Genomic DNA, 27,989 nt, shown 5'->3' with positions numbered 1-27,989 from the left:
TTAAAATCACGTAAATTTTAATATACATATTTTCAGTGCATGTTTTGCTAATTTCAAATTACATAATTTATTAATTTTGTTATTCAAGGAATAATTACATATTTAATGTAACTATTTCTTCTACAAAAAAAAGTTCTTATTAAATTGTATGAAAGTAAATGCAAACAGCGTAATAACTCTAGCAATACCAAGCATTGCAGCTGGTTTCCTCTAAATTGATGTAAAATGACTAAGCAAATGCTTTCTAACCCAACTTTTTGAGATTTAGGAAGCACAACAATGAATCACTGAATCATATGGATTTATCAGCACAAGAGCTAAGGTCAGGCATTATGAAGCAACTTAACCCTGTACTGTTTTGTAAACAGCAGGGATATCGACTTGCCTTCTGGTACATCTGAAGAATTTAAATGTTCTGGATCACTGCCAAACAAAATTACTCTTACTCAATTTCTCTCTCACAGTCATTGCTATTTAACTCAAAATTTGGGAATTACTACTATTCTTTTGTAAAAGATAGACAGTCTAAGAGTACTTTTACCTACATCTAATACCAGGCAATAATTTACAGACTTTAAATGAACTGTCTGAATAACAGCAGCAAGTCAAAGCAGGGCTTGTAAAAGTCAAATTACATAGTCATTTTATCCGACCTTAACTTAATCCTGTTACGTTCGGATAGGATTGCTTGGAGAACAAGAATTAGAATTAAATAAATATTAACTTACATACTCCATAATTTCATTCCTTTGCAGACCTCAAAGCCTCGGCAAAGGAATGTTAACATTACAATTGATTCTAAAAGTATGCAAGACAGTAAATTTAAATTAAGTATCCATTGAAAATTAATGTTCATTTCAGGAAATAGAAGTGAACACTCTGCTAAAGCACACCATGCTGTTTTAAAGGATATTTGTAATCTGGCTGAACACAATCTTAAATGTTTTAATTTAGCCCTGTTGGTTTGATACGTGCTTCCTCATATGACATTTATAAATTGAACTTTTCAGGTTTTGAAAAAGCAGTATACAGGCATGATGTCCATTCGTCGTGAGAAATAAAATCAAACAAAGGTGAAAAGGAAGCCCATCAAAGCAAAGGCTGACACAAGAGACTTCAGATGCTGAAATCTGGAGCAACAAACAGCAAATGGTGATTAGCAATGAAGAACTGCTTGAGAAATAGTCTAAATTGTGCAGGACAAGATACAATTAAGATGTGGGACTGGTAGGGAGGTAAAAGTGAAACAATTTAATCATGACTTGCTGGAGAGCACATTTTAAGAAAACTTATTTTTACAGTAAAACTTTGAAATGATAATGCAGCAACCATTGCTCACAGTAACATTTTCTACTGGAAATGCACTTAAAATTACCGCTATAGAGTTTAAGCTTTTTTTATTATTATGAGTTACAATCACATTCCAAATGCCAAAGAAAACAAACTTCCAACTTTACACTTGATTCTGTTCATAGAATAGAAATTCACTTTTCCTTGCGCTTCATTGCAGTGGCTACCACACCAACCAGGATAGCAGCAACAGTGAAACCTTGCGCAAAGATTCTCGCTCGCATTAACATCTGGGACTGTCGAGTCTTGCCATGTTTGAAAGCAATCAAACCATAGGTAAGGGCACCTGCTGTACCCAGCAGTCCTATAAAAGAAAGAGAAACAAATTATGACTCAAAACTACCATTAAGGAGCATTTGACATTTTACAAGCATTGGGAATTACACAGAAGTGACTGTCTCATTGATTGTAGAAATCAATATTCCTGTTTAAGCCTGGTACTAAGGCAGCAGCAATAGCTACCATATTTAATATGTGCTGTGGATTTAAAAAAAACTGGCAGATATATTAAGCTGAAATTTCCATAAAGTATGTAAAGCTGTAATATCAAAGATGTGGATAATAACAGCTTCAAGCATAGGAGATGAATACTGGACTGGCCAGGCAATAATGTCCTTTTCTCCCCAGATGGTGATATGAAAAGTGTAGCGTGGCATAGGGGCTCGTAACTTTTGAAATGTAAATATCTGGGTGAACACATGAATATAGATATTGAATAGGTAGAGGGAGGCAGAAAAGTAAATTGTGAAGGGGATACAAAGCCACAAAAGGATATTCACATATTAATTTGACAAAGGTATGGCAAATGGAGTACAATGTATAAAAATGTGAAATTGACTACTGAGAGAAAAAAAAATCGAAGTTTTATCCAACTCGTGAAAGATTGCAGAGGGATCTGTATGGTACTCAAAAGGCAAATAATTAAATTCCAAAAAACTGAATACAGAAGGATGAAGGTTATGCTTCACTTGTATAGGACATTAGTGAGAGAATATATCTGAACTAAACAAAACACAAACACAGAAGAAATCCTCGTTATGAAGACTCATTCCACCTTGACCATAGCTTTTCACATCATTATAATATTTTTACTACTAAATGTATGAAGTTATTCAAGTTGGAGGTTCAGCCTCACCAATTCAAAAGCAGCAACTTAAACTTCTGTCACATAGCAAACCTCCTGAGACACTTAACAATTGTTGGTAAATATGGTGAATAAGTTCGCAGTCATGGGAATGGCATTCAAATTTTGTTCAAAGTAGATTTGAGAAAGCATTTGGGAGTATTCCTTGACAGGGCAGACAAAGCCAAGGCTGAGGATGGTAGAGAAACGGAGATAAATGTGTTTTACATGATTTACTTTTCCTTCCTCAGACAGGAAGCTGCTCATTTATTCTAATGCCCATTTCAAAGATTGCAAGTCACACCTATGGAAGTGTGATTGGTGCTGAAATGCTAGCTCTGTGTGTTATTATGCAACTTGGCATTTTTCTGCATTGATTTGAGCATGGTCAATGTGGCACTTACGTTCTCCTTAGATGGCCATGGTACACCTGTGCATATCCCCACAGCATCTGGTGGCCCTGTGACTCTGTCCCAGATGACGGTGTAAGAGGGTGAATCCAGGAAAGATGTACCAGGCAGGATACTGAAAACCTGAGCAAACCAGCTGGCTGGAGTGTTCAAGGTCATCTTCAATCTTTCACTGCTGCAGTCAGAGGTTCTTAGAACGACAGCAATCATATCCGTGCCCAAGAAGAACTGCCTCTACAACTGTCATCCAATAGCACTCACATCTACTGTGATAAAGTGCTTGGAGAGGTTAGTCATGTCTAGAACTAACCCCTCTCTGAGCAAGGAACTGGGCACACTACAATTTACCTACCGCCCCAAGCAGGTTTACAGCAGATGCAGCCTCACTGGCTCTCCACTTGGTCTTCAACCACCTGTGCAGAGGTAATACCCATGTCAGGCTGCTGTTTGTTCATTACAGCTCCAACTCAGCACCATCATCCCCTCAGTACATGGGCCTTTCTACCTTCCTCTACATCTGGATCCTTGACTTCCTCATCGAGAGACCATAGTCAATGCGGATTGGTAAAAATTTCTCCTCCTCACTGAATATATGCACACCTCAAGAATATATGCTCAACTCCCTATTCTACTCTTTCTACACTCATAACTATGTGACTAAGCACAGCTCAAATACCATCTATAAATTTGCCAATGGCATCACTGTTGCTGGCAGAATCTTAGATGGCGATAAGATGGTGTACAGGAGCAAGATGGATTGGCTGATTCAGTGATGTCACAACAACAACCTTGCACTCAAAGTCAGCAAGACCAATGAATTGATTGTGGACTTCAGGAAGGGGAAGTTGTGGAAATACACACCATTCTTCATTGAGGGATTAGCAGTAGAAAGTGAGCGGCCTCAGGTTCCTGGGTATCATCTCTGAAGATCTATCCTGAGCCCTATGTATCAATGCAATCATGAAGAAAGCATTCCAGCAGATTTACTTCACTCAGATTTTGAAGTGATTTGGTATGTCACCAAAGCTTTTATCAAATTTCTTCAAATGTACAGACAGCATTCTGACTGGTTGCATCACCATCTGGCATGGAGGCTCCAATGCACTCCACACCACGATCAAGAGGACACAGAGGGTTGTAGACTTGATCAGCTTCATCACTGGCATGTCTGCCCTCATTCGAGTTTATCTTCAAAAGGCGGTGCCTCTAAATGGCAGCAAAAGTCATTAAGGACCCCTATCACCCAGGATATGCTATCCAGGTACAGGGGCTGAAGACCTGCACTTTTTTTTTGGAAAAAGCTTCTTCCCCTCTGCCATCAGATTTCTGAATGGTCCATGAACACTTCCCTGAGCTTCTCCATGGTATGCACAGAGACAAGAATTATCAATTTAAAACCTCACCCACCTCTTCTGACTCCACATGAAGCAGCCATATTGATCCTTAAGGGGCCCTATTCTCCATCTAGTTACTCTCTTGCTCTTAGTAAACTTGTAGAATCTGTTCAGAACATCTTTCACCTTGTATGCCAAACCTAGTGTCCTCTTTTTTTGCCCTCCTGATTTCCCTCGTGTACTTTTACTTTTATACTCCTTAAGGTATTTACTTGATGCCAGTTGCCTATACCTGATGTATGTCTCCTCCTTTTTCCTGATGAGAGCCTCAATATACCTTGTCAATCATGGTTTCCTAATCCTGTCAGCCATATCCTTGACTCCAACAGGAACATGCTGGCCCTAAACTCTTCCCATTTCATTTTTAAAAACATCCCACTTTCCAGAAGTCCCTTTACTTGCAAACAGCCTTTTCCAATCAACCTTTGCAAGTTCCCATCTAATGCCATCATAATTATCTTTATCCCAATTTAGAACGTTAACTTGACCAGTTCCATCATTTTACTGGACTATTTTCAAACTAGTAAGAGTTTTGGTCACTGATCCCAAACTGCCCCCACTACTGACCCATCAGTAATTTGCCTTGCCTCATTGCCCAATAGGAAGGGTGTTGCCTCCTCTCTACCAGGACTTTCTACATATTCTTTCAGGAAACCTTCCTGGACGAGCTTAGCATGCTTTGTCCCATCCAGTTTTTTAGCAACATAGTCACTATTCATTTTCAAATCACTCATGTCTTCGAGATTTCCTCAAATAAGCATGTCTTCAAACAAATCAATTTGTTTTACATGATTGTCAAAATGGCTGAGGGTGCACTGTTTACAGCCAAATCTACAGGATTACACAACATTCTGGCAGATTTTAAAAATTTGCTTCCTGAACTAGTCATGGCTAAACTATTCCGTAACAGTTACTGCCATCTACTGGCAGTACAGAAAATTGTCCGTGTATACCCCATCCACAAAAAGCAAAGTTCAAAGTAATTTTTTTTATTAAAGTGTGCATGTTACCATATACTACTTCAAGATTCATTTTCAAGCAGCCACTTACAGAAAACTATACACAAGAGACTAGGACTGACAAATAAAAGACAAGCTGTCCAATTTTAAAAAATGCTGAGAACATGAGTTATAAAGAGTCCTTGAAAGAGAGTCAGTAGGTTCAGAGTCGTATTGACTGAAGTTATCCATGCCAATTCAGGAGCCTGATGGTTGTAGGTTATTAACTTTTCAGGAGGTGTTGTGGCACCTAAGGCTTCTGTACCTCCTGCCTGATGGTTTTAGTGAGAAGAGATTGTGTCCTGGAGGGTGGGGTTTTGATGATGGATGCTGTTTCCTTGTGGCAGCGCTCTGTTAAACTGTACTTAATCATGGGAGAGCTTGCCTGTGATGAACTGGGCTGCATCCACTACTTTCTGCAGCCTTTTCTGTTCCTAAGCATTGGTGTTTCCATACTAGGCCATATTGCAACCAGTCAGGATACTCTCCACTGAGCATCTGTAAGAGTTTCTACACAAACTTCTAAGAAAGTAGAGGTGCTTCTTTATGATGATGTGTGTGCTCATTCCAAGGTAATTAAAACTATTGACTCTCTCCACCTCTGTTCTTTAAAAGAGGAGTGGTTCTTCATCCTCAGCTGTTTCATTTCACTGATGTTGATCGAGAGGTTGTTGTCGTGGTACCATTCAAACAGATTTCAATCTCCCTCTTATATGCTGATTTGTCACCACTATTGATTTGGCACACAGTGGTATCAGCAGCAAACTTGGAGCTGTACTTGGCTACACAATCACAAGTATAAAGTGAGTAGAGCAGGGGGCTAAGCACATAGCCCTATGGTGCACCAGTGCTGATGTTGAGTGTGGAAGGGACCAGAATTAGGTTTAATATCACCAGATGTTGTGAAATTTGTTAACCTAGTGGCAGCAGTACACTGCAATACATGATAATAGAGGGAAACAAATAAATCTATTACAGTAAACATATATATATTAATATGTAGATCACCTCAGTGCTGGTGATGCAAAAAGACTACATAAACTCATCAAAAAGGCTGGATTTGTCCTTGGCTACAACCTAGACTCTTGAGTTAGTGGTGGGGAGGAGGTCACTGAACAAACTTATCTATTATGGACAATCAGACACATTCTCTCCATGACCTACTGAATAAGCAGCAGAGCACCCTTTCGAACAGGCTCATTCAGTTCCACTGATGCAAGGATCGTTACAGAAAATCTTTCCTACCAAATGTAATAAGCATATACAGCAGTTCATCTCTGTGCAATAGGAGAACACACATCATAGTACAATAGTCTGTTTTATTACTTCATACATTATTGCACATGGTAAATTGTGTTTATTATTCTGTACTTATTAGTTAATATTAGTATACAGGCGTCCCCCACTTTTCCAACGTTTGCTTTACAAAACCTCACTGTTAAGAAAGACCTACATTAGTACCCTGTTTGGGCTTTCAGAAGGTGTTTTCACTTATGAAGAAAAGCAGAGCGTGATAAAAAAATCAGCGCGCGCCCCGAACACCCGGATTCGGAACGGCATTGCTGAAACACGTTGCATTGAACAGCTGTTAGCAAGATGAGTTCTAAGCTGTCGGAAAAGGCTGAAAGAGTAAGGGTGTTACACTTAGCGTAAAACTAGACATAATTAAGCGTTTTGATCGTGGTGAACGAAGTAAGGACAACGTGAGTTTGGCTTGTGGAAGCTGACGAAGATGATGTTGAAGAGGTTTTGGCATCCCACGACCAAGAAATGATAGATGAAGAGCTGGTGCAATCGGAAGAGGAAAGGATAACAATCGAAACCGAATGCAGAAAGTGAAGCAACTGCGTGAGATTTTCGCTGCAATGATAAAGTACGACTTTAATTTTGAAAGGATACGTAGGTTTAGGGGATATTTGCAGGATGGGTTGACTGCTTACAAACAACTGTATGATAGAAAAATGCACGAGGCTCAGCAGTCAAGCAAGCCTTCCATATCAGCCACAGCAGACGACGAACCTCGACCTTCGACATCGAGGCGAGCAGTCACAGGAGAAGATGAGCTGCCTGCCCTGATCGATGATGAGATGACACCCCCGTGTCCCACCACCCCAACACTCGGGCCCCGGACAGATACTGTACCGATTCACAAAGAACGCAGCGTTAGCCAGGAGGCACACAGCACATCTTTAAGAAAAAAGCCAAAATAAACATGCTAATTAATTAGGTGCTGCCCGACACGTAAATGTCCGCGCAGATCAGAGGCGATTGCATCACCTCTGATCTGGGCCAACAATTACGTGCTTGGTGGCACCTAATTAATTAGCATGTTTATTTTGGCTTTTTTCTTAAAGATGTGCTGTGTGTCTCCCGGCTACCGCTGTGTTCTTCGCGGCAATGTATCGGGTCGGCGGCCCGGAGGGTGGGGGCCACTGCACCACCCAGCCTGCGACGACTCAGTCTAACACACCATCATCAGTGTGCTCGGCACTGTTTTCCCAATTCCGGTAAGTGATACTACACTGTACATACATTATTTCTACTTTATATAGGCTGTGTACTTTTACGTGTTATTTGGTAGATTTGGCAGCTTAATAGTTTAAAGGTTACTGGAGAGTGCGTTTATGCTAACAGCACTTGCGTGAGATTTTCTGCTGAGAGTGCTTGCGTGAGATTTTCGCTACGGAGATCTGTATTTCTACTTTATATGAGCTGTGTATTTATCATACCATTCCTGCTTTTACTATACGTTACTGTTATTTTAGGTTTTATGTGTTATTTGGCATGATTTGGTAGGTTATTTTTGGGTCTGCGAACGCTCACAACATTTTCCCATATAAATAAATGGTAATTGCTTCTTTGCTTTACGACATTTCAGCTTATGAACCGTTTCATAGGAACGCTCTACCTTCGGATGGGGGGGGGAACCTGTATCTATTATAATTTATTATTGCTAAGCGTGTTTTTAAATGTTGCTGGTGTAATGAAATAATTTCAACTCAGGCTCAATAAGATACTTATTATTAAATGGTTAACTTAAAAATAACACAAAAACAGAAATATAAAAACAAAAAGTCAGGTAGTGTTCACGGGTTCAAGGGGAAGAAGCTGTTCCTGAATCACTGAGTGGGTGCCTTCAGGCTTCTGTACTTCCTTCCTGATGGTAACAATGAGAAGAAGGCATGTCTTGGGTGGTGGGGATCCTTAATGATGGATGCCACCTTTCTAAGGCACCACTCCTTGAAGATGTATTTGACACTATGGAGGCTAGTACCCAAGGTGAAGCTGTCTAATTTTACAACTTTCTGTAGCTTCTTTCGATCCTGTGTAGTAGCCCCTCCACCCAACCATACCAGTTGGTGATGCAGCCTGTCAGAATGCTCTCCATGGTACATCTTAAGTAACAAACCACATCTCCGCAAACTCCTAATGAAATATAGCCTCTGTCTTGCCTTCTCTATAGCCGCATCGATATGTTGGGACCAGCTTCGATCCTCAGAGATCTTGACACCTAGGAACTTGAAACTGCTCACTCTCTCCACTTCTGATCCCTCTATGAGGATTGGTTCGTGTTTCCTCATCTTGCCCTGCCTGAAGTCTACAATCAGCTCTTTGGTTTTATTGACATTGAGTTCCAATCTGTACAAACAGGTCTGCCAGTGAGGAAATCGAGGATCCGGTTGCACAGGCCCAAGTCTTGGAGCTTACTGATGAGTTAAAGTCAAAAATCAAGTTTATTGTCGTAAATACTTACCAATTTCCAATACTTCTACTCAAAGTGATGGAAAGGGGCATTAAAAGTGATATCAAGTCGCATTTGCTCACTATGAAGCACATTTTCCTAAGATCATTTAGCTGCTGAACAGCCTTGGTCCAAACATGGAGAGCAGGGCTGCATTCTGGAGCCAAGAAGAGAATGAATACATTTGACATCAAGGCACAAGTGAAGCATTTAGGAACCTTGGTAAAAATCTGAACATTTATGACACGGGAGCCAGCCATCAACACACCATGTCCAAGTCCATAGATTCAACAGTTACACAACACAGAAACAGGCCCTTTATACTAACTTGTATATTCTGACCAAACTGCCTTTCTAAGCTAATATTTGTCTGCATTTGGCCCATAATCCCCTAAGTCCTTCCTATGCATGTTCCACATAACCCTGTTATCTGCCTGTTCATGTGTCTTGTCTAATGCCTCTTACGCCATTGTTACCATGCCCAGGTCATGCTGTCTACTCTCTACTCCACCCAAGCTACCATCAGGTAGAAGGAATTTGAGCCTCAGCACTCACACCACCAGGTTCAAGAACTGCTATTAACCCTCAATCATCAGGCTCTTGAATAAAAGGGGATAACTACACTCACTTGCACCATCATTGAAATGTTCCTACAACCAATCATCTCATATTATCTCATGTTCTCATTATTTATTGCTATTTACTTATATTTGCATTTGCAGTTTGTTGTCTTCTGCACTCTACTTGATCTTTCATTGATCCTGCTATAGTTACTATTTTATTGACTTGCTGAGTATAACCTCAGCAAAATGAATTCCAGAGTTGGATGTGATGACATATGTACTTTCGAGAGTCAGAGAAGTACAGCACAGAAACAGGCCCTTGAATGCGGAAACCACTTAAACTGCTTACGCCCAATCAACATGCACCTGGACCATAAACCTCCATGTCCCTACTATCCATGTACTTGTCCAAATTTCTTTTTAATAACTTTGATAATAAAATTTACATTGAACCCTGACACCAATGTCTGTCTGCTGATCAGGACGTGACAGAATATTCACCTTCTGTGATAGTCACCACAGTTATTGCTGAAGTTCAACACCATCTGGATTAATGTAGTCACCCAACTCTCAAAAAGCTCATCATCCAGAACAAAATTTGGATAATGTTTCGTTGGCACCCACCTACTAACCTAAATATTCATTGCCTCCACAAGCAGTGCACTGTGACTACATATGCATTTTACATAAACTACACTGTGATTACTTGCCTACTTTTATTCAGCTTCTCTTGGATTGTTACCTTGTCGTGGTGGAGAAGCTTGTGTGGTCCTGTGATCCCGAGAGCAATGCTGTCTGGAGCTATGCTCCTAGTAGGATCACCCATGGCAGTAAGGTCCAGGGTGAGGTCCCTGACAAAGAACAATCCAACCAAGACCTCAACGGTGGAACAGGCGGACGAAGTTACTTCAAACTCAATGGCTGTGAAGGCGGATGAAGGCTGCAAAAAATCCATCAGCTCCAATCATTGTGGTTTCCATGCCATTGGAATCAGTTGGTTGATTTGTGAAGCATCATGTGCTTCTTGGAGTGCAACATCAAGTACACATTAAACTAATACACGCACAGACGTCTTCGCTCTGTGGGCCACTTCTTCAGAACGAAGATCACCATCCTCAACCTAGAGGGATAGCCACGACGATGACGACGACTTTTATTAGGCTGGTCCAATAAAACCTCCCAATACAATAACATCTAGCTTGGTGGCCACACCCACATATACAAGGAAATACCACCACTTGCAGATTTGAAAATGTACACCATTAAGATCTGGCCAACTCTAACCACCCGCACCCCCCCAATTCTTTCTAGCTATGAGAGTGGTGTCAGAAGAATGGAGGATCATGAAATACTATTGTTTAAAAATGGACATAGGGATAAATCAGTCAGTTTGTTCAACTTCACTAGTAGGCAATTTAGTAAAGCTCAGCTTAATCAGGAACTGTCAGCATAGATTTGTTTCAAGAAACTTGATTTAAATTCTTTGACCGCTGACAAGGAAGGTCTGAAAGAAGTGCCTTTCATTTAAATCTACAAAGAATTTAGCAAATTGTCTCACAAGGTCCTGCATTGCAGGCAAGTTAATAAAAAGGTGAAAATAACAGGGCTCCTCATGGCTCAGTGCTCAGCCCTTGTTTTTTTTGTTATGTTTATTAAATGATTTTGACTCTTAAGTGGCATGATTAAAGTTTACAAGATGCTCCAGTTAGAATCGGAAGAATGCAAATAGAATTTAATGCAGTAAAGTACAAGTATAGGAATACAATTGGAGAGCTGCAATAATACACAGAATACACAAGGAGAGGTATGTGGAGGAACAGAGAGAAATTGGAGAGATCTTGAAGATCTATTGAGTAAATATGGACTTAATTTACTTAAAGAAACCTTAACGTCTTAATGTTTAAAAAGTTTTTGGATATGTACATGATAAATCATGACCATCAGGACTGGAAAGAGCAATTAGACTAGAGTTATGTTTTTACTGGTCAAAACAAAAAAGGGCTGAACAACTCCCTGCATTCAACATTTTTTTTGATTAAACGCCAAATAATCCTTCCAAGCAGCACCCCAACATTCTGTACCCAATGTGGTGGAAGGTGTTATCAGTAATACTATGAACAGATACACCATTCATCTCCAAACCATACTGTAGATTAGGTCCAAATGTGGGCAATTAGAATTTTAGTTCTGAGCAAAGACTAAGCTGCCTTGAAACCAAGGCATCATTTGACAGTAGGTTGCATCAAGCAATCTGAGTAAAATTGAAGACAATGAATGATAGGGTTATATTCTCCTGCCCTTCCAAATGGAAATCATTGAAATAGAGAAGTTCCCTACGTTACTGACTTCCTTACCATTGGTACTGTCTATATGAAGCATTGCCTCAAAAAGTCTACATCTATGATCAAAGACCCCTCCCCCCGCCCCCCCACCTTCTGAGTTATAGGACCTTAAAACATAGAAGCAGAATTAGGCTATTCAGCCTGTTGAGTCTGTTCCGCCATTTCATCAGGTTGATCCATTTCTCTCTCAACCCCATTCTCCTGCCTTCTCCCCATTACCTTTCATGCCCTGACTAATCGAGAACCTATCAATCTCTGCCTTAAATGCACACAATGACTTGGCTACCACAGCCATCTTTGGCAACGAATTCTACAGATTTACCACTGTCTGGCTAAAGAAATTCCTCCTCATCTCTGTACTAAATGGACATCCTCTATGCCATCTTCTCACAGCTACCATTGGGCAGAAGTTACAGGTTCAAGAACAGCTACTTCACTTAATCCATTTGGTTCTTCAACCAATTTGCACATCCCTAATTACTACCTCATTACACAATCCTCACCACCATTACCACAACATTACATCATTTCTCACTACAATAGGCTTTATTTTATGTTCTGATTGTTTTTTTTCTTATATAAATTGTTTTTTTGTGAATGTTGTGTATCAGATGCCACATGCCTGTAATGCTGCTCCAAGTAAGCTCTTCATTTCACATGTGCTTAAATGACAATAAAACACAGATTTGACCTTAATCATGTTACCTTTCACTCAATGTCAATAAGACCAAGGAATGAATTGTAGACATTGGGAGAGGGAAACCAGAGGTCCATGAGCCAATACTCATTGGAGGATCAGAGGTGGGGTGGATCAAGAACTTTAAATTCCTGGGTGATACTATCTCACCCAGGCCACACTCTTTTCTCGCTGCTGCCATCAATTAGAAGGTACAGGTGCCTCAGGACTCGCACCACCAGGTTCAAGAACAGTTACTACCCCTCAACCATCAAGCTCTTGAACAAGCTCTGGTGTTCCCACAACCAATGGTTGCACTTTAAGGACTCTTATCTTGTTATCTCATGCTCTTATTACTTATTACTATTTATTTATATTTGCATAATTTATTGTTCATTGATCCTGTTCACATTTGCTGTTCTATATATTTGCTAAGTATGCCCACAGGAAAAAGAATCTCAGGGTTGTGTGTGGTGACATGTATGTACTCTGATAATAAATTTTACTTTGAACTTCGATCAACAGGTTGGAAATGAAGATAACTTTTCTCACACCTAGTGTCCACAGCTATTGTGTAGAGAGAACATTATTGTCCATTTAAATATCAGTCAAAGCTAACGGGGTTTAACCACAATCTCTTGGTACTGTAACTCTTGCCAGTATGAGGTTCACTGTTAACCAGAAACAAATGTACAAGAGCTGATCAGAGGGTGGATCTCTCTCAGTGGGTGAACTCTTAAATTAGACTTCCCAAGCTTTTTTTTATGCCATGGACTCCCATTATTTACCGAGAGGGTTCGTGGACTCCAGGATGAAAGCAGACATCCCACCTCTCCTGGAAGTTCTGGGAGTCTCCCGCAGATTGATAGTGGCTCCCTGATGCCCAGAAATTATATACAAGATCCCAGCAATCGAATTTTTAGAGACAGAGACAGAATCCTGATTGGTCTCTCTTCGTGCTAAGTAGACCTATCAGTTTTCTCTGTGGGCGGGCTTTACAGTCCACATCAAAAATAATGACAGTGTTGTTTGCTGCACTGTTTACAACAGTGACTTTTCTATTGCCCATGATGGGTTAAAATATAAAAGACATGTTGAGGTGAGTTTAACAGGTATCATTCGTTCATTAGCATAGCTAACGTTATTTAAACTAGCTGGCTAGCTGCTAAGGCGCTACTCTATTGATGTCCTACGTGATGAGGCCAAACTTCCTGTAGACTTGCTTAACATTGTAATAGAACAAACATGATTATATAAGTACATATTTTAATATCACATTTTCTGCATATACCCAACTTAGTTTACAGATTAGACAAAATCACTAAACAAAGTATTACATACGCCCTTAGGGTGGGGGGTGAAGGGGTTCTACCTCCCTGAAATGAGTTTTTCTAGGGTAGAGTATCTGTGAGAGGCCCTGCTTTATACCATTTTTCATGCGATTCAAGTTAGGAACGCGATCAAATGCTCTACCAGCCGGGTTAAGTCCAGTCCAATAATTCATGAACAACTATACAGAGTAAGATATTTAAGTTGCCTAGTTTTCTGCGCAGCATTCGAAACATTCACCATTTTGGTAACAGATTATATGTTTCATATGAGAATCGATAACATTAAAATGAATTTGCAAAGTCATGGGCCATCCACTTGCACTAAATTCTGTAGTCTACATGCCATTTCCAATCGTCTAACCTAAAAGTAAACAAAACAATTCTGGAAGTACACAACAATTTGGGGATATTGTGTAAAGAGGGACAGGAAGAACCAGTTCTATCACAGGACATCAAGGAAAGATGAAGCATCACAAGACACTGAACAGCTCACCGATCGGAACGAATGGATTCTCCTTCGTTTTCCTGATGAATTTGTCCGCAAACCCTTCCTCTTTAGGCTTGGGCAAAGGAGTAAAGCCCTCAATGGCTGGGGGCTTCGTTAAATCAAGCGGCGAAGTCACCGCAACCGGCTTCGACATCGTTGACGATATCCCGGAGAAACGAAGCAAAGTCAGGCAAGTTAGCCGCCAATTGGACACCCTAAAGTGCTGCTCAATCTTCAAGGCGGGGCTAGCTTTATTATGTAACTACAAGGGATTAAAAAAAGGGTAAAAATAACAGTAGAATTGTCGAAAATGTATTGCAATATGGGAGGAATAAGTCTTATTTGTGCTGGGATTGTTTCTACATTTGTGGGAGGATGGCGCTCGTCGGAGGTCAAAGTTGAAAGGTGGGCCGGCCGCGTTGTTGAGTGAGTGAGTGAGGGTTTTTGGCTGTTTGTCAGGGTGTGGAATTTGCAGCAAGATGCCGAAAGCCAAAGGTAAAACCAGGAGGAAAAAGTTCGACTACAAGGCAAATCGGAAAAAGCTAAAGCGGAGGATGGCGAAGAAAGCGGCTCCTCGGATTGAGTGGTGAGCGAGAGTGGCGGGCAACACGCGGTCCTTCAACATTACAGAGATCTTCTCATAAAACTAATTTCAAACAGAAACGTTTCGATAGCCAAACAGAAAATAAAACGCGGTTGCTTTTGATTCCCTTAGTGTTCCGGGGTAGGGGGAGCATGAAATTACGCCTTAGCACCTTCGCATCTGGTCTTTACATAATTGTACCATCTTCTGTGGTTCTCCCCTACCTTTGGAGTGGAACAAGCGCGGGCATTATATTAGATGAATCTAATCAGTTATTAGTAAGGCGTGATTCTGAGTCGGTTGTATGGCCGGTCTGTGAGGTAGTTCTCCGATTCGAAATCAGTTCCCACATGTTTGTGAGGGAGACTTTGTAAGACCAGTTAGGCTGGGAAGAGCTCTGTGGTCTTTGATTACAATTCCTGGGTCAACGCTGGCTGACCCCCCCCCCCACCCAAATATTTTTTGTTCCAACGTGGTGTTCAGAATCTAACTAAGTGGTTTTCTGAGCGATTTCATAGGAAACAGAATGGTCAGCTACGTGGATGCTCTCTCAAGTAACATATGAGCTCAATACCATAAAACGCAACAGCACAATGCAGGACCAGGCCCTTTGGCCTACGATGTCTATGCCAAACATGATGCCAGTGTATCTGCCTGCATATGGTCTAAATATGTAAATTCCCTGTCAGTTCATCTTCCTGTTTAAATGCTTTTAAATTTTACTTTCATATCTGCTTCCAGTGCTTGGCAGTGTGTTCAAGGCACCTACCACTCCCTGTGTAAAAGAAAACTTTGCCATGGAAATTACCTATAAACTTTCCCCCCCTCACTATAAGCTGTGCCCTCTAGTATTGACATTTCCAACATAGGTAAAAGACTGATTATCAGCTCTGTCTATGATTCTCATAATTTTATATAATTCGATTATGTTGCCCCTCAGTTCCTGACACTGCAGTGAAAATATCCAAGTTTGTCCAACTTGGTAGTTTTGAGGAAGCAGAGAGGCTACAGAAAGACTTAAGAGAGATTAGGAGAATGGGCAAAGAAGTAGCAGGTGGCATACAGTGTCGGGAAGTGTATGATCTTGCAATTTGGTAGAAGAAATAAAAGTATACACTATTTTATAAATGGACGGAAAATTCAAAAATCTGAGGTGCAAAGGGTCTTGGGAGTCCTTGAGCTGGATTCCCCAAAGGTTAATTTGCAGGTTGAGTCAGTGGTGAGGAAGGCAAATGCAATGTTAGCATTTATTTCGAGAGGACAAGAATATAAAAATAAGGATGTAACATTGAGGTTTTAGAAGGCACTGGGGAGGCCTCACTTGGAGTATTGTGAGCAGTTTTGGACCCCTTATGTAAGAAAAGATGTGCTGACATTGGAGAGGGTTCTAAGAAGGTTTACAAAAATGATTCTGAGATTGAAAGACTTGTATGAGGAGCATATGACAGTTCTGGGCCTGTACTCACTAGAATTCAGAAGAATGAGGGGGGGATCTCATTGAAGGCGATTGAATTTTGTAAGAATCTGATAGTATATGTGGAGAGGATGTTTCCTGTGGTGGGGGTGGCTTAAGACCAGAGGGGACAGCCACAGAGTAGAGAGACGTCCATTTAGAATAGTGATGAGGCATTTCCTTAGCCAGAGAGTGGTGAATCTGTGGAATTCATTGCCACCGGGCCTCTGTGGAATTTGTTGTCATAGGGTGGCTGTGGAGGCCAAGTCTTTATGTATATCTAAAGCAGATGTTGATAGATTTTTGATTAGTCAGGGCATGAAGGGATATGAGGAGAATGCAGGAGATTGGGATTGAGAGGGAAATAGTGAAATGGTAAAGCAGACATGATGGGACAAATGGCCTAATTCTGCTCCTATATCTTATGGTCTTCTCTTTGTAACTAATAGCCTCTGAGTGCATCTGGCAGCATCTGAGTGAACCTCTTCTGCACTTCTTCAGAGCCACGTCCTTCCTGTACTGTGGTGACTAGAAATGCGCACAGTACTCCTGATCAAAGTTTTGTACAGCTGCAGCATGATTTTCCGCTTGTTATACTGAACTCCTTGATAGAGGAAGGCAAGCATGATGTACACGTTTATACCATCCTATCTGTTTTTTATTACTGCTTTCAGAGAATATGGACTTGCATCCTGAGATTGGTCCTAAGGGTCCTTTCATTAACTATGTACACGTTGAATATTTAACCCATTTCTTTGAATTGTTACCCAGGCCTTTAGATTATATGTCTGATAATTAAATCACTGTTACCACATTAAAATTTACAGATTAATTTGAGTTATTTATAGTGGTTTGATGTGGGAATAATCCTGTTGTCTGTATTTTGGTGTGCTTTTGTGTGACAAAACAAACTGCAAAACTGGATACTTGAAGTGTTGTAAGTTCCATTTTTCCAGCTGAGTTTACTGTGGGTTCACAAGATGATTAGTGAGGCAATGAAGTATTTTTAAAATCATTTAGTTATCTGAGATAAAGGAAAATGTGTAATTTGTGAGCTGTATGAGTGGTTAGATACTAGTACCTGAAACTAGTCACTATTTTGGCAGTTGATACCTGCAGCTTGTTTAAATCAAAGCAACCTGAGTAATTGCACTCCTTTAAATAAGAACTAAAGAAAAGCAGAGAGCTGCAGCAATCACCACACAGTATCTTTTTCATCCAAGACGAAGTCCTGGAGTGAGTGGAGCACCCTCATATTTAGCTGAATGCAGAAATTTGTCTTCATAGTTATATTTGCTTCATGATCACATTTAAGCCACAATACAACCAGTATCCATGTAGACTGCTGTTAAGCAAGGCTGCATAATTGAGAAAATTGTTGGGACAATCTTTAGTGCCATATGCTGCACATTTCCTCCTACGAGCTTCCTACTAAATGGAACTAATTTACAGCACTAATGGGAAACTGTTCAAACTGTATTGTATCCACTGGAGCTCTAAGGTCACACCTATCTTAGGCTCCGTCCACACTACACCGGATAATTTTGAAAACGAAGCTTTTTCTCTTTGTTTTGACCTTCTGCCCACACTGAAATGGCGTTTTCATCCCCTGAAAACAGAGATTTTCAGAAACAATCTCCAGAGTGAATAAATCTGAAAATGCCTAATATTCATTGTAGTGTGTAACCGGAGAGATTTAAAAACGCTGTCATGACAACACCACAACAACAATGCTTTTTCTGCTTCTGCTTGGTACTGCGCAAGCTGTTATTACGTACAGTCGGTGTGAACGGTGTGAGAGTTAAATTGTAAAGTGAGCTTTTTTGACTATTTAAAAACGCTGTCATGACGTGCCAGAACAGATAGCCGCAGCGTGGCATTTCGTTGTTTTCTTGAACGCAACCACCTAACAATTTCAGAACAGGCAGCAACGAGACTGAAACCAAAAGGGTTAGAAATGTACTCACCAAATACTTTGATCCATAGCTTATTGAATAAATAAGTATACTTACTTTGCCCTGTTTTCCGTCCTTGCTTGTGTGAAGGTGTTTCACCTATTTATGCAAGTACTTCTCTGACAGTAGATGTGAAACAGCCTAATGTAACATTGTATGGAAATACAAGATAACACTGATGCAGACGTTTTATACATTTAACAAGGTGCTTTATTAATGCAACAGAGTTAGTCAGTTTTTCAATATTCGTTGTCAGCCGGGTCATACTGTCCGTGAACTCCCTGTCGGTTGCCTCCATATGCTCCAGTATTTGTTTTTTTTAGTTTTAAGTCCTCCTGCACGAGAGCCAAGAGCAATTCCTCCTAAGCTTTTCTACTCTGTAACTGGACAAACACGCACCAAGTATACCATTTCCTCTTCGCTTGTTTTCTGTGTGTCCTGTGCATGCCCAGTAGGAGGAGATTTGCCCAAATATCTGTCTAATGTGGACGGAGATATTTTGAAAAACGCTTAGTGTGGATGCCTGTCGTTTTTGCTTGAAATCGGCGTTTTCAAAATTATCCGGCGTAGTGTGGACGTACTGTTAGTAGTCAGGTTACAGTACCCAGATGATGCCTGTGTGCATACCTATTCAGAGGCTAAGCACCAAGTTCCAGAGGTAAGCAGGAAGGTCTGCCTAGTGCTCAGCATCCACAAACAAGTCCTCAACCAATCTAATGCTGTTGTATACCACCATTTCTCCATCAAAGTCCACATATTGAGACCTGTGGGGACAAATGGAACATCAGCCTGACTCTGACTACCATTGCTGGTGGTGAGAAAATATAGCATTTGATCAATTGACTTTAAACCTGGCAAAATGCTTGTGGTTTCTTGGGCAGCTATGATCAGGGATTCCATCTATCTATAGTAGGCACCTTGGCACTTGAGAGGTATGACCCATGTTTGTCTTTGCAAAATCCTCTAATCCCAATGGAAGGAAAAGCAAGCTGACGTCCCCAACATTGATGATCTAATTGTGCTTGTTTGGGCAGGCTACGTCCTTCATGAGCTCTTAAAACATTCATTTCAGAATTCAATGAAGAGTACATTAGATGGACAGCAAATATGTATTCTCAAAGCCTCCTTGGATAGGGGTATGGGGGGTAGTAGGGCATGCAGTTTCACAACAGACTACCAAAAATTAAGGAGAAGCATTCAGCATGGCACTTACAGTCCATGCATTGAGAGCACACGTAAAGCCTATGTGGACAGCAGAGTGCATTGCTCACAAACTACCTTTCCGTGTGGTGGCACCTGCCCCACTTGTTTGTAGTAAAGGCTACAGAATATGAATTGGCCTCTAGTCTTTTTCAGGTCCATGAAACAAGTCACCCTTAACAGACTAAGATGTAAGAAATGGGGAACTGGTGCAATGGGACTGGGAAGCAAACTTGCATTTATGTATCTCTTTATGCAATCTTTGATTACCTCAAGTTCTTTGTAGCTAATGAAGCACTTTTGGAATGCCGCACCTGGTATCACTAAACACAAATTTAAAACAAACCCTAAAATATAAAACTATACATCTCAAGAACAGGTCCATGATGTTGCACCAGACTAATTAAGATAATGAAGCCTGATTATACTCATTCCTTCCACCTATATGTGGTCCATATATCTCCTTTCTCTGCATTTCCATATGCCTGTAACACCGACTGTGCTTTTTTTCGATAGATGCTGCCTGGCCTGCTAAGTTCCTCCAGTATTTTGTGTGTGTTGCTTGAAATTCCAGTATCTGCAGATTTTCTCTTGTGATTAGTTTGTCTAACCTCTCTTTATAACATGTGTTGGCATCCTGGTAAACTTCTATACCCTGTCCAAAGTCTCCACCACCTAGATAGATAGATACTGTATTGATTTGTAGGAAATTACAGTGTCACAGTAGCATTACAAGTACACAGATATAAATATTAGAACAGAAGTAGAAAGAATTAAAAAAATAAGTTACAACAAACAATCTAATGGGAGGAGTCATCACTTCCCTGGCTATAGGTTGACACATTATAAAACTTAATGGCTGAGGGTAAGAATTACCTTGTATAGCGCTCTTTGGAGCAGTGTATTTGTCTTAGTCTATTACTAAAAGTGCTTCTCTGTTCAGTCAAGGTGGCATGCAGAGGGTGAGAAACATTGTTCAGAATTGCCATGACTTGCCATGGGGTCCTTTGTTCTACCACAGCCTCCAGTGTGTCCAGTTTATTTCCTATAACAGAGCCAGCCAGTCTAATCCATTTACTGAGCCTGTTGTCATCACCCACATTGATGCCATTGCCCCAGCACATCACCGCTTAGAATATCGTACTGGCGACAGCAGACTGGTAGAACATGTGAGGGAGAGGCCTCTATGCTCCAAAGGACCTCAGTCTCCTCAGGAAGTAAAGGCGACTCTGGCCCTTCTTGGCCACGACCTCTTTGTTGGTGCTCCACTCAAGTCTGTCATCCAGGTGCACCCCCCAGGTACTTGTAGGTCCTCACCACATCCTCACTATCAATAGTAACAGGAAGCAATGCAGGCTTAGAACTGTATTCCTAAAGTCTATTACCATCTCCTTTGTCTTACTCATGTTGAGCAACAGATGATTCAACTTGCACCATTTGACAAAATCCTCCACCAGGGCCTTGTATTCATCCTCCCATCCTCCCTTTATACACCCAGCTATTGCTGAGTCATCAGAGAATTTCTGCAGATGATATAACTCAGTGTTGTATCTAAAATCCAAGGTATATAGCTGTAAGCAAGAAGGGAACCAATACAGTCCCTTGTGGGGCCCCAGTGATGCTTATAGCCATGTCTGATACACAGCTCTGAAGCTGCACAAGCTGTGGTTTGCCGGTCAGGTAGTCCATTATCCAGGATAATTAGATTAGATTCAACTTTATTGTCATTGTGCCGAGTACAGATACAAAGCCAATGAAATGCATTTAGCAACTGTCCAGAAATGCAAAGAATGGTGTTATTTACAAAATAACTGTGAATAAAAAAGTGCTACAGCACACAAATATAAAAGTACTGAGACAGTACAATACATATGCAATACTGCTTAGCGCTGTGATGAGAGGTTCAGCAGTGTCACAACCTCGGGGAAGAAGCTCTTCCTGTGCCTGCTGGTGCGGGAGCGGAGGCTCCTGTAGCGCCTACTGGATAGGAGGAGAGTAAAAAGTCCATGGTTAGGGTGAGATGCATCCCTGATAATGCTTTTCACCCTGCCCAGGCAGCGTTTATGGTAGATGTTGTCAATGGTGGGCATTTGGGTGCCAATAATTCACTGGGCAGTTTTCACCACACACTGAAGTGCTTTGCGTTCCGATACAGGACAATTGCCATACCACACTGAGATGCAGTTGGTGAGTATGCTCTCAATGGTACAGCGGTAAAAGTCCGTCAGTATCCTGGGATAATGGGGCAACTCATACCAAACTAAATTGCTCCACCTTTGTTTTGGTTCCTTGCTTGTCTTCCAGTGAATGAAGGTGGTGTTGGTGTGGGTCATCTAAGTGATTTTTTTTTTCCCAGAGAAGTTGTTGCAACTGAATGCTCCAGTGCTGGACTCCACAAGGAAACCAACATTGGAGTGCATGTCAGAAAAGATGGTTGAAGAGTGTGTAGCAGGTTCTGCTCTTTTGTGTTTGTATGTGCATTGTAAAAAAAACCATTTCTCTGAAAACTGAACTGTTGAATGTAACAATTTCAGATTGTGGTTCTGTTCCTCAGCACCTCTTCTAGTACACCCGCCTATCCGTTTCATTTGCACCTTTTACTTTTGTGATAATCTTCAGGCTGTAGTTACCCTCCCTCTTTTATTCCCTTTTTGTTTTTCATATTGAGTTCATTTTTAAGCTCTGATTTCAAGTACCAATGAATGTTCCTTTGTCTGTGACAAAGATTAATTGATCCTACTGAGCATGCCCAGCATCTTGTTTCCTTTATTTTTGTAATTGACTTTTAAATGGATAAGTTGGAGCAGGGTTCTTAAGTTTGAAAATGTTTTAAATACAATATGTTTTGTAGCAAGAATTTGCGAAGGAGTATCACTTATTCCTCTCATAATCTAGAATTATAGGTAATATTCTAGAATAAGTTTGAAAGGAAGTTTAACTGAGTGATAATGTTTAAATAATCCTAATTGTGTTTTAAAGTGCACAAATAAGAAATGCGTGGAACAACAGGAAATCAGTTGCTCAAAATCTGGCTGAAATGGGTTTGGCGTGTGATCCAAATCGCACAGTTCCTATTAAGAAAACTGAGGTATGTGTTTCTGTTCTTTCCAAAATCTTATTTATTATGTTGTAATATTTAATGAAATAAATAAATAGGCATCCGTTAGTCTCATGAGACCATGGATTTGTGCCTTGTAAGGCCTGGGCAAGGCTGTATGGAAGACCATCAGTTGCCCATGCTGCAAGTCTCCCCTCTCCATGCCACTGATGTTGTCCAAGGGAAGGGCATTAGGACCCATACAGCTTGGCACCAGTGTCGTTGCAGAGCAATGTGTGGTTAAGGACCTTGCTCAAGGACACGCTGCCCCAGCAAGGCTCGAACTAGCGACCTTCAAATCACTAGACCACTTGGTCACGCGCCAACACATTTAATAGAACAGTATGGAATAGCAACAACTGTTTCTTTTGATTAGCTGGAAAGTAGAGAGGATATTGAAATTTTAAAAAAACTGACAGCATCTTCCATATCACAGAATTATATCAAAGATGTGTTTATTAAGCATTGCCAGTTGGTTAAGTCAATACTTAAATCCTGATGGCAATGGTACTCTCAAAGTCAGGAACTTATGGCCATGTATTGATAATATGCAACTGTATTTTGTGTATAATTTGGATATCGTTTTCCTGTGGTGGTGTTACTTTTTTACTGCTTGAAGATGGTGGACTAGTAGGACAGATCTGATAGGGTGTGTCTGAATTCAAATTGCAATGATGCCAATCGACCCGACAGTCTTGACTTGAATGATAAACTTAAGTGTTGTGGGTTCTTAAGTTTGAAAATGTTTTAAATACAAAACGTTTTGTAGCAAGATTTTGCACAGGAGTATCATTTATTCCTCTCGTAATCTAGAATTATAGGTAATATTCTAGAATAAGTTTGAAAGGAAGTTTAACTGAGTGATAATGTTTAAATAATCCTAATTGTGTTTTAAAGTGCACAAATAAGAAATGTGTGGAACAACAGGAAATCAGTTGCTCAAAATGTGGCTGAAATGGGTTTGGCGTGTGGTCGAAACAGATGGGTTAAATTTTGGCTTTGAAATTTCAATGCTGCTACTTCTGATAGTACTTAACCTCTTTACCTGTAGTTGTGATTGATTATGCATGATTCAAATAATAGTTTGTTTAAATTGCCCTTTAAGTACTTTTAAGAAATTTGGCACTGGTAATGCCATTGAAAATTAGGGGGAAGTGTTTTCCTCCATTTAGGTCATTCTGGCACAACAATATATAGCGACCATTCTCAAATTGAGTTCAGTGTAGTTTGAATGAAAGATTAATTTTATCAGGTGTTTAAGTAATTTATAAGTTTATTGGTATGAAAACTAATTCTTCTGGTGGGAATTCCTGAATAGGAAAACATAATCTGGAAATTACAATCATTCACAACTTCCAATTTTAAAAATGCAGTATTATGTAGAAAATAACAGATCTCTTGAATGAATCTAGCAATGGAATATCCTTGGTATTAAATTTCAAATGATAGAATTAAGTGTAGCTTTATAAAGCTATGAGTCATATGGGTCCTAGAAATTTTTTGTGAATGACTGGCATGGAGTCTCAGAGCAACCTAGCCTGGTCATGGTGTCAACTCCCTTGTACCAAACACTGCAGAGGATTGCTACAGGTTCATTCACTTGAGTAAGATAAAGTTCAAAGCAGTTAGCCCTTTCTCTTTGAGCACAAGTGCACTTGAACCTTCAAAATTCAAGATTCAAAAAACTTTATTGTCATTCTAATCGTACATCAGCTCTGCAGGGCAGAATGAGACAGCATTTCCCAGGAGCAGTGCAATCATAACATAACAAACGCAACTCTAAATAAATGATCTCTTGGTAAAATACCATATACTAAGATCATCAACAACTCTATTTGGAATTGTTGTTGAGGCCCTACATTAGTCAGGGTCGACATGGATGTTGCATCCCAGCCGTCTACGTGATGTGCAAGCCAGGGTAGTATGATATGGAGAGCAAGCTGTTTCACACGTAGGAGGCTCTCCCTCTCGATGCAGTTGATAAATCCAAAGCAATGGCAGGGACTCATACAGTTTGACACCAACAACATCACAGGGGTTGCCAGCCAGCACTTAACTCAATGTAGGACTGCTTTAAGGACTCCAGCTCCAGATTATTCATTGGGTTTACTCCCAAAGCCTTCCCAATGAGTGGGTGTAGCCACAGGATAGTGGAGATTTGAGAATTTTCCTTCTCCCAGATGAGCTGCCAACCATGGCCGATGAGCCCAATTTGCCCAAAGCGACTGCCTTTGCTCCTTCTCCTGACAATAGGAATGGGTCCACCGCGCTTAGTGGCTGAGCTGCATGTGAAGGCCAGGAGCTGGACTTGGTTTCAGAGGCTATTTGAGATGCATGCCATTGGGAGTATTTAGTAGGTAGTGGGAGCTTATCCCCACTACTACCCGCAGCTATGACAACCTTAAGGAACCTTTTGGTTTTTTGGAATTGTATCTACAAAAATGTGTATCCTTGGGCTGGAAGGTATGAAATATATCTGGCAGTTTTTGGCATTTAAGTTAAAGCGTGCGCAAGGAGTGAAGTGCTCTTCCTGCAGCTTTGGAGAAAGAGACGGTAAAGAAGCATATATTCTGAAATTCATATATATCTCACTGAATGCTTCAACCAAAACCGAAGTATTCAATGTGTGAGTGCTGAAGATGGAATAAAAGAAGAACGGGCTTCCATAAAGAACTTTGAGTGGGGAATCACTCTTGCTTCTCAGCACTTCGTGCCAAATTGGCAGAGTCGCCATGTGATGTGTTTGTAAAAAAACTTTGAACAGCAGCTAAGTTTACCGGAGGCCTGTGTACTTCCCTACACGTCTGTATAACTAAACAGTCATAGTTACTTCTTTCTTTTAAAATATTCAAAATTGCACAAAATAGCATGTTCTGCTTCCAATACTGAGGTGGATCATCCAAGTAATTCCCTTCCTCCCAGACTTCATGATCTGTTTTGCAGTGTTTATGATTTGTGGAGTTATTCCAGCTATGCTAAAGCATAATGAAATATTCAATGAATGGCTTGATTTTTTTTGTACAGTGGGATTATTTTCCTTCAATTGGTTAGTTCAGATATTTGGTTTGAAAAAGGATCTAGTGCTTTCCCAGTGTAAATGACAAATAAACTCTTCTCAGGTTTCCAGCCGGGTACAGGTATCAACTACAACCAACGTTTCAATGACAAACTTGGCCATCTTAATCAGGGATGATGCCAGATGCAGATGGCAGAGTTTGTCATCAAAACATTGGAAAAATGGATATCTGTACCTGGCTGGAAGCCCGAGAAGAGTTTATTTGATATTTGGTCTGTTACACTGCATCTTGCAATGCTCATTAGCTTACTGTCTGTGGTAGGCAATAAGTGGATTGACATTGAAAATACACTGGCAAAATAGGTTTCGACAAAACATTTTGCACTATTCCTTTACCTCAATTTGGAGGGGATAGAATTCTAGCAGAAGGTAGTGAAAAATATTTGTCTTGAGTTAGTATTTTGCAAAAGTGATTTGATAACAAAATTTAAACTATAATTTCTTTTACAGAAAATGGAAGTGTCCTCAACAGGTGGAAAGCAAGTTGTAATTAAGCCATATGTCATTAATGGTTTGTATTATGAGAATTTTTATTCTTGGATATCCTCATTTTTGAATTGTTATTGACAATATAATCTTTCGCTTTGTCTTGTGTAAGTTGTTGAAGATGAATTGGTGTGGAATTTGGTGTATGGATTAGCAGAGGGCAAGACTAAAATCAAACAACGTTACTTTGGCATTGGAATTCATGCTAAATTCAGTAAATGTTGCTTTGTTAGTCACTTGTAATCATGCAAGATTATTTGCCCATATGTATGAATATGAAATAATTGTAAAGTACAACATGTAACACACTTTTCCCCACTGCAGAGCTAGAGGCAGAGGCAAGCCTCCCAGAAGTGACCAAGTCCACTCTTTCCAAAGAATTCATTGACTATGTACGGCATATGATTGAGAACTACAAGGATAATTACAAGGTATAGTACTTAAGAAAAAGTATTCCGATAGGCAGAGCTTGGGTGGGTGGAATCAGCAGTAGTTATTTCAGCTCCTCTTCACTCTGGTGTTGAGCAGGTCTTTTAATGTTGGTAGCTGACAGCCAGTGATCTTCTCTGCTGAGTGGACCACTCACTACAACCTGGACTTGGAGAGGGAGAAGGCGCCAGGAAACCAAACGATGATAGAGATTTGGAAATATTGAGATATTTCCACTAGTGGGAGAATTTTAAATGGGATCCCACTTTTTAATTAAAATAAACTTCTACCGAGTAGCTGCTTAAATCAAGCCAAACTTTTTTTTTTGCAAGTAATAGGAGGATGCAACTTCAAATCAGCTTGCAGTGAGCATTGGTTAAATTTGAAATTGCACTCCCATATCCATGCTTGGAGAAAATGTTGCTGTAGCAACCAGAAATTTTGATTTGTTTTGAATAGCATGAGATGGGAAAGTAATAAATGCCAAATGTTAATGTGTTTTGGAGGGAAGAACCCTGCCGGGGAGAAGAGACTTAAAAAAAACATTTGATAGGCTAGGATAACGAAAGCCAAATTTTCTCAACCTAAAGTATAAGATTGAACAGGTAATTCTTAGGGAAAGTAATTATTCTAAGTCTAATCCTATCCTTGGACATGGATAGGAATCAATTGCACAATCCCTGACAAGCATTCTATACTTTGCAGCTGTTAGATATTATTAAATCTGTAACTTGGATTATTTCAATCTTTAACATAGGGTCCGCAACTGATGCTTTAACTGGAACATACTAATGATCTGAATTATGATCTAGAGTCTGTTTCAAATGTAGAACCATTGAGCATATGCTTTACATTTTTCCCTCTTAGGCAATGGCCAGAGATGAGATGAACTATTACCAGGACACGCCACATCAGATCAGGAAAAAAATTGACTCTTACAAACGCTTTTATCCAAGTGAATATGCTGATTTGCTTGCTGCTGTACAGGAGAAGATGGATGTCTCTTGAGACTGTATCAGTTGTGCTTTTACCCAGTCAAAATATTTTTCTGTTGTCCTTGGTTACCATTGAGTTTTGCTAAGGCACATATTAAAGTAAAATAACAATTCTTGTAAGTATTGAAACCATCTTTAAATATCAGTTCTAGAAATGAGTGACCTGACCTGTTAAACTTTTTTGATTAAGTTGTATTGCCATAAAGTAACTATAACTGCTTTGATAATTCATGCCGTAAGCAAACTGAATAAAATGTATTTTAATAGTGAATAGGTAGTGTTACGTGTCCACAGTTTTG

General features: G+C 40.2%; 2 protein-coding genes across 3 annotated transcripts; one reads left to right on the top strand and one right to left on the bottom strand.

Annotated features, from left to right (window-relative positions):
* Window positions 1-14,764, bottom strand: higd2a (HIG1 hypoxia inducible domain family, member 2A). The gene is made up of 2 exons (XM_072263772.1): window positions 14,423-14,764; window positions 1-1,654 (listed from the first exon to the last, which is right to left on the bottom strand). Exons 1-2 carry the CDS (start codon window positions 14,568-14,570, stop codon window positions 1,485-1,487), a joined length of 318 nt encoding a protein of 105 aa, XP_072119873.1. The 5' UTR covers window positions 14,571-14,764; the 3' UTR covers window positions 1-1,484.
* nop16 (NOP16 nucleolar protein homolog (yeast)) lies at window positions 13,609-27,989 on the top strand. Of its 2 annotated transcripts, none has more exons than XM_072263770.1 (5): window positions 13,609-13,697; window positions 22,587-22,695; window positions 26,231-26,291; window positions 26,591-26,697; window positions 27,563-27,989. In XM_072263770.1, the coding sequence occupies exons 1-5, from the start codon at window positions 13,690-13,692 to the stop codon at window positions 27,701-27,703; spliced, it is 426 nt and encodes a 141-aa protein (XP_072119871.1). In that variant the 5' UTR covers window positions 13,609-13,689; the 3' UTR covers window positions 27,704-27,989. The 2 variants fall into 2 exon arrangements, with proteins under 2 accessions (XP_072119871.1, XP_072119870.1); XM_072263769.1 differs by lacking the exon at window positions 13,609-13,697 and adding an exon at window positions 14,811-15,002 and having other exon boundaries at window positions 27,563-27,985.

This window comes from Mobula birostris, chromosome 7 (assembly GCF_030028105.1).
Source record: "Mobula birostris isolate sMobBir1 chromosome 7, sMobBir1.hap1, whole genome shotgun sequence".
NCBI lineage: Eukaryota > Metazoa > Chordata > Chondrichthyes > Myliobatiformes > Myliobatidae > Mobula > Mobula birostris.
This window is presented reverse-complemented; position numbering and strand designations above follow the sequence as displayed.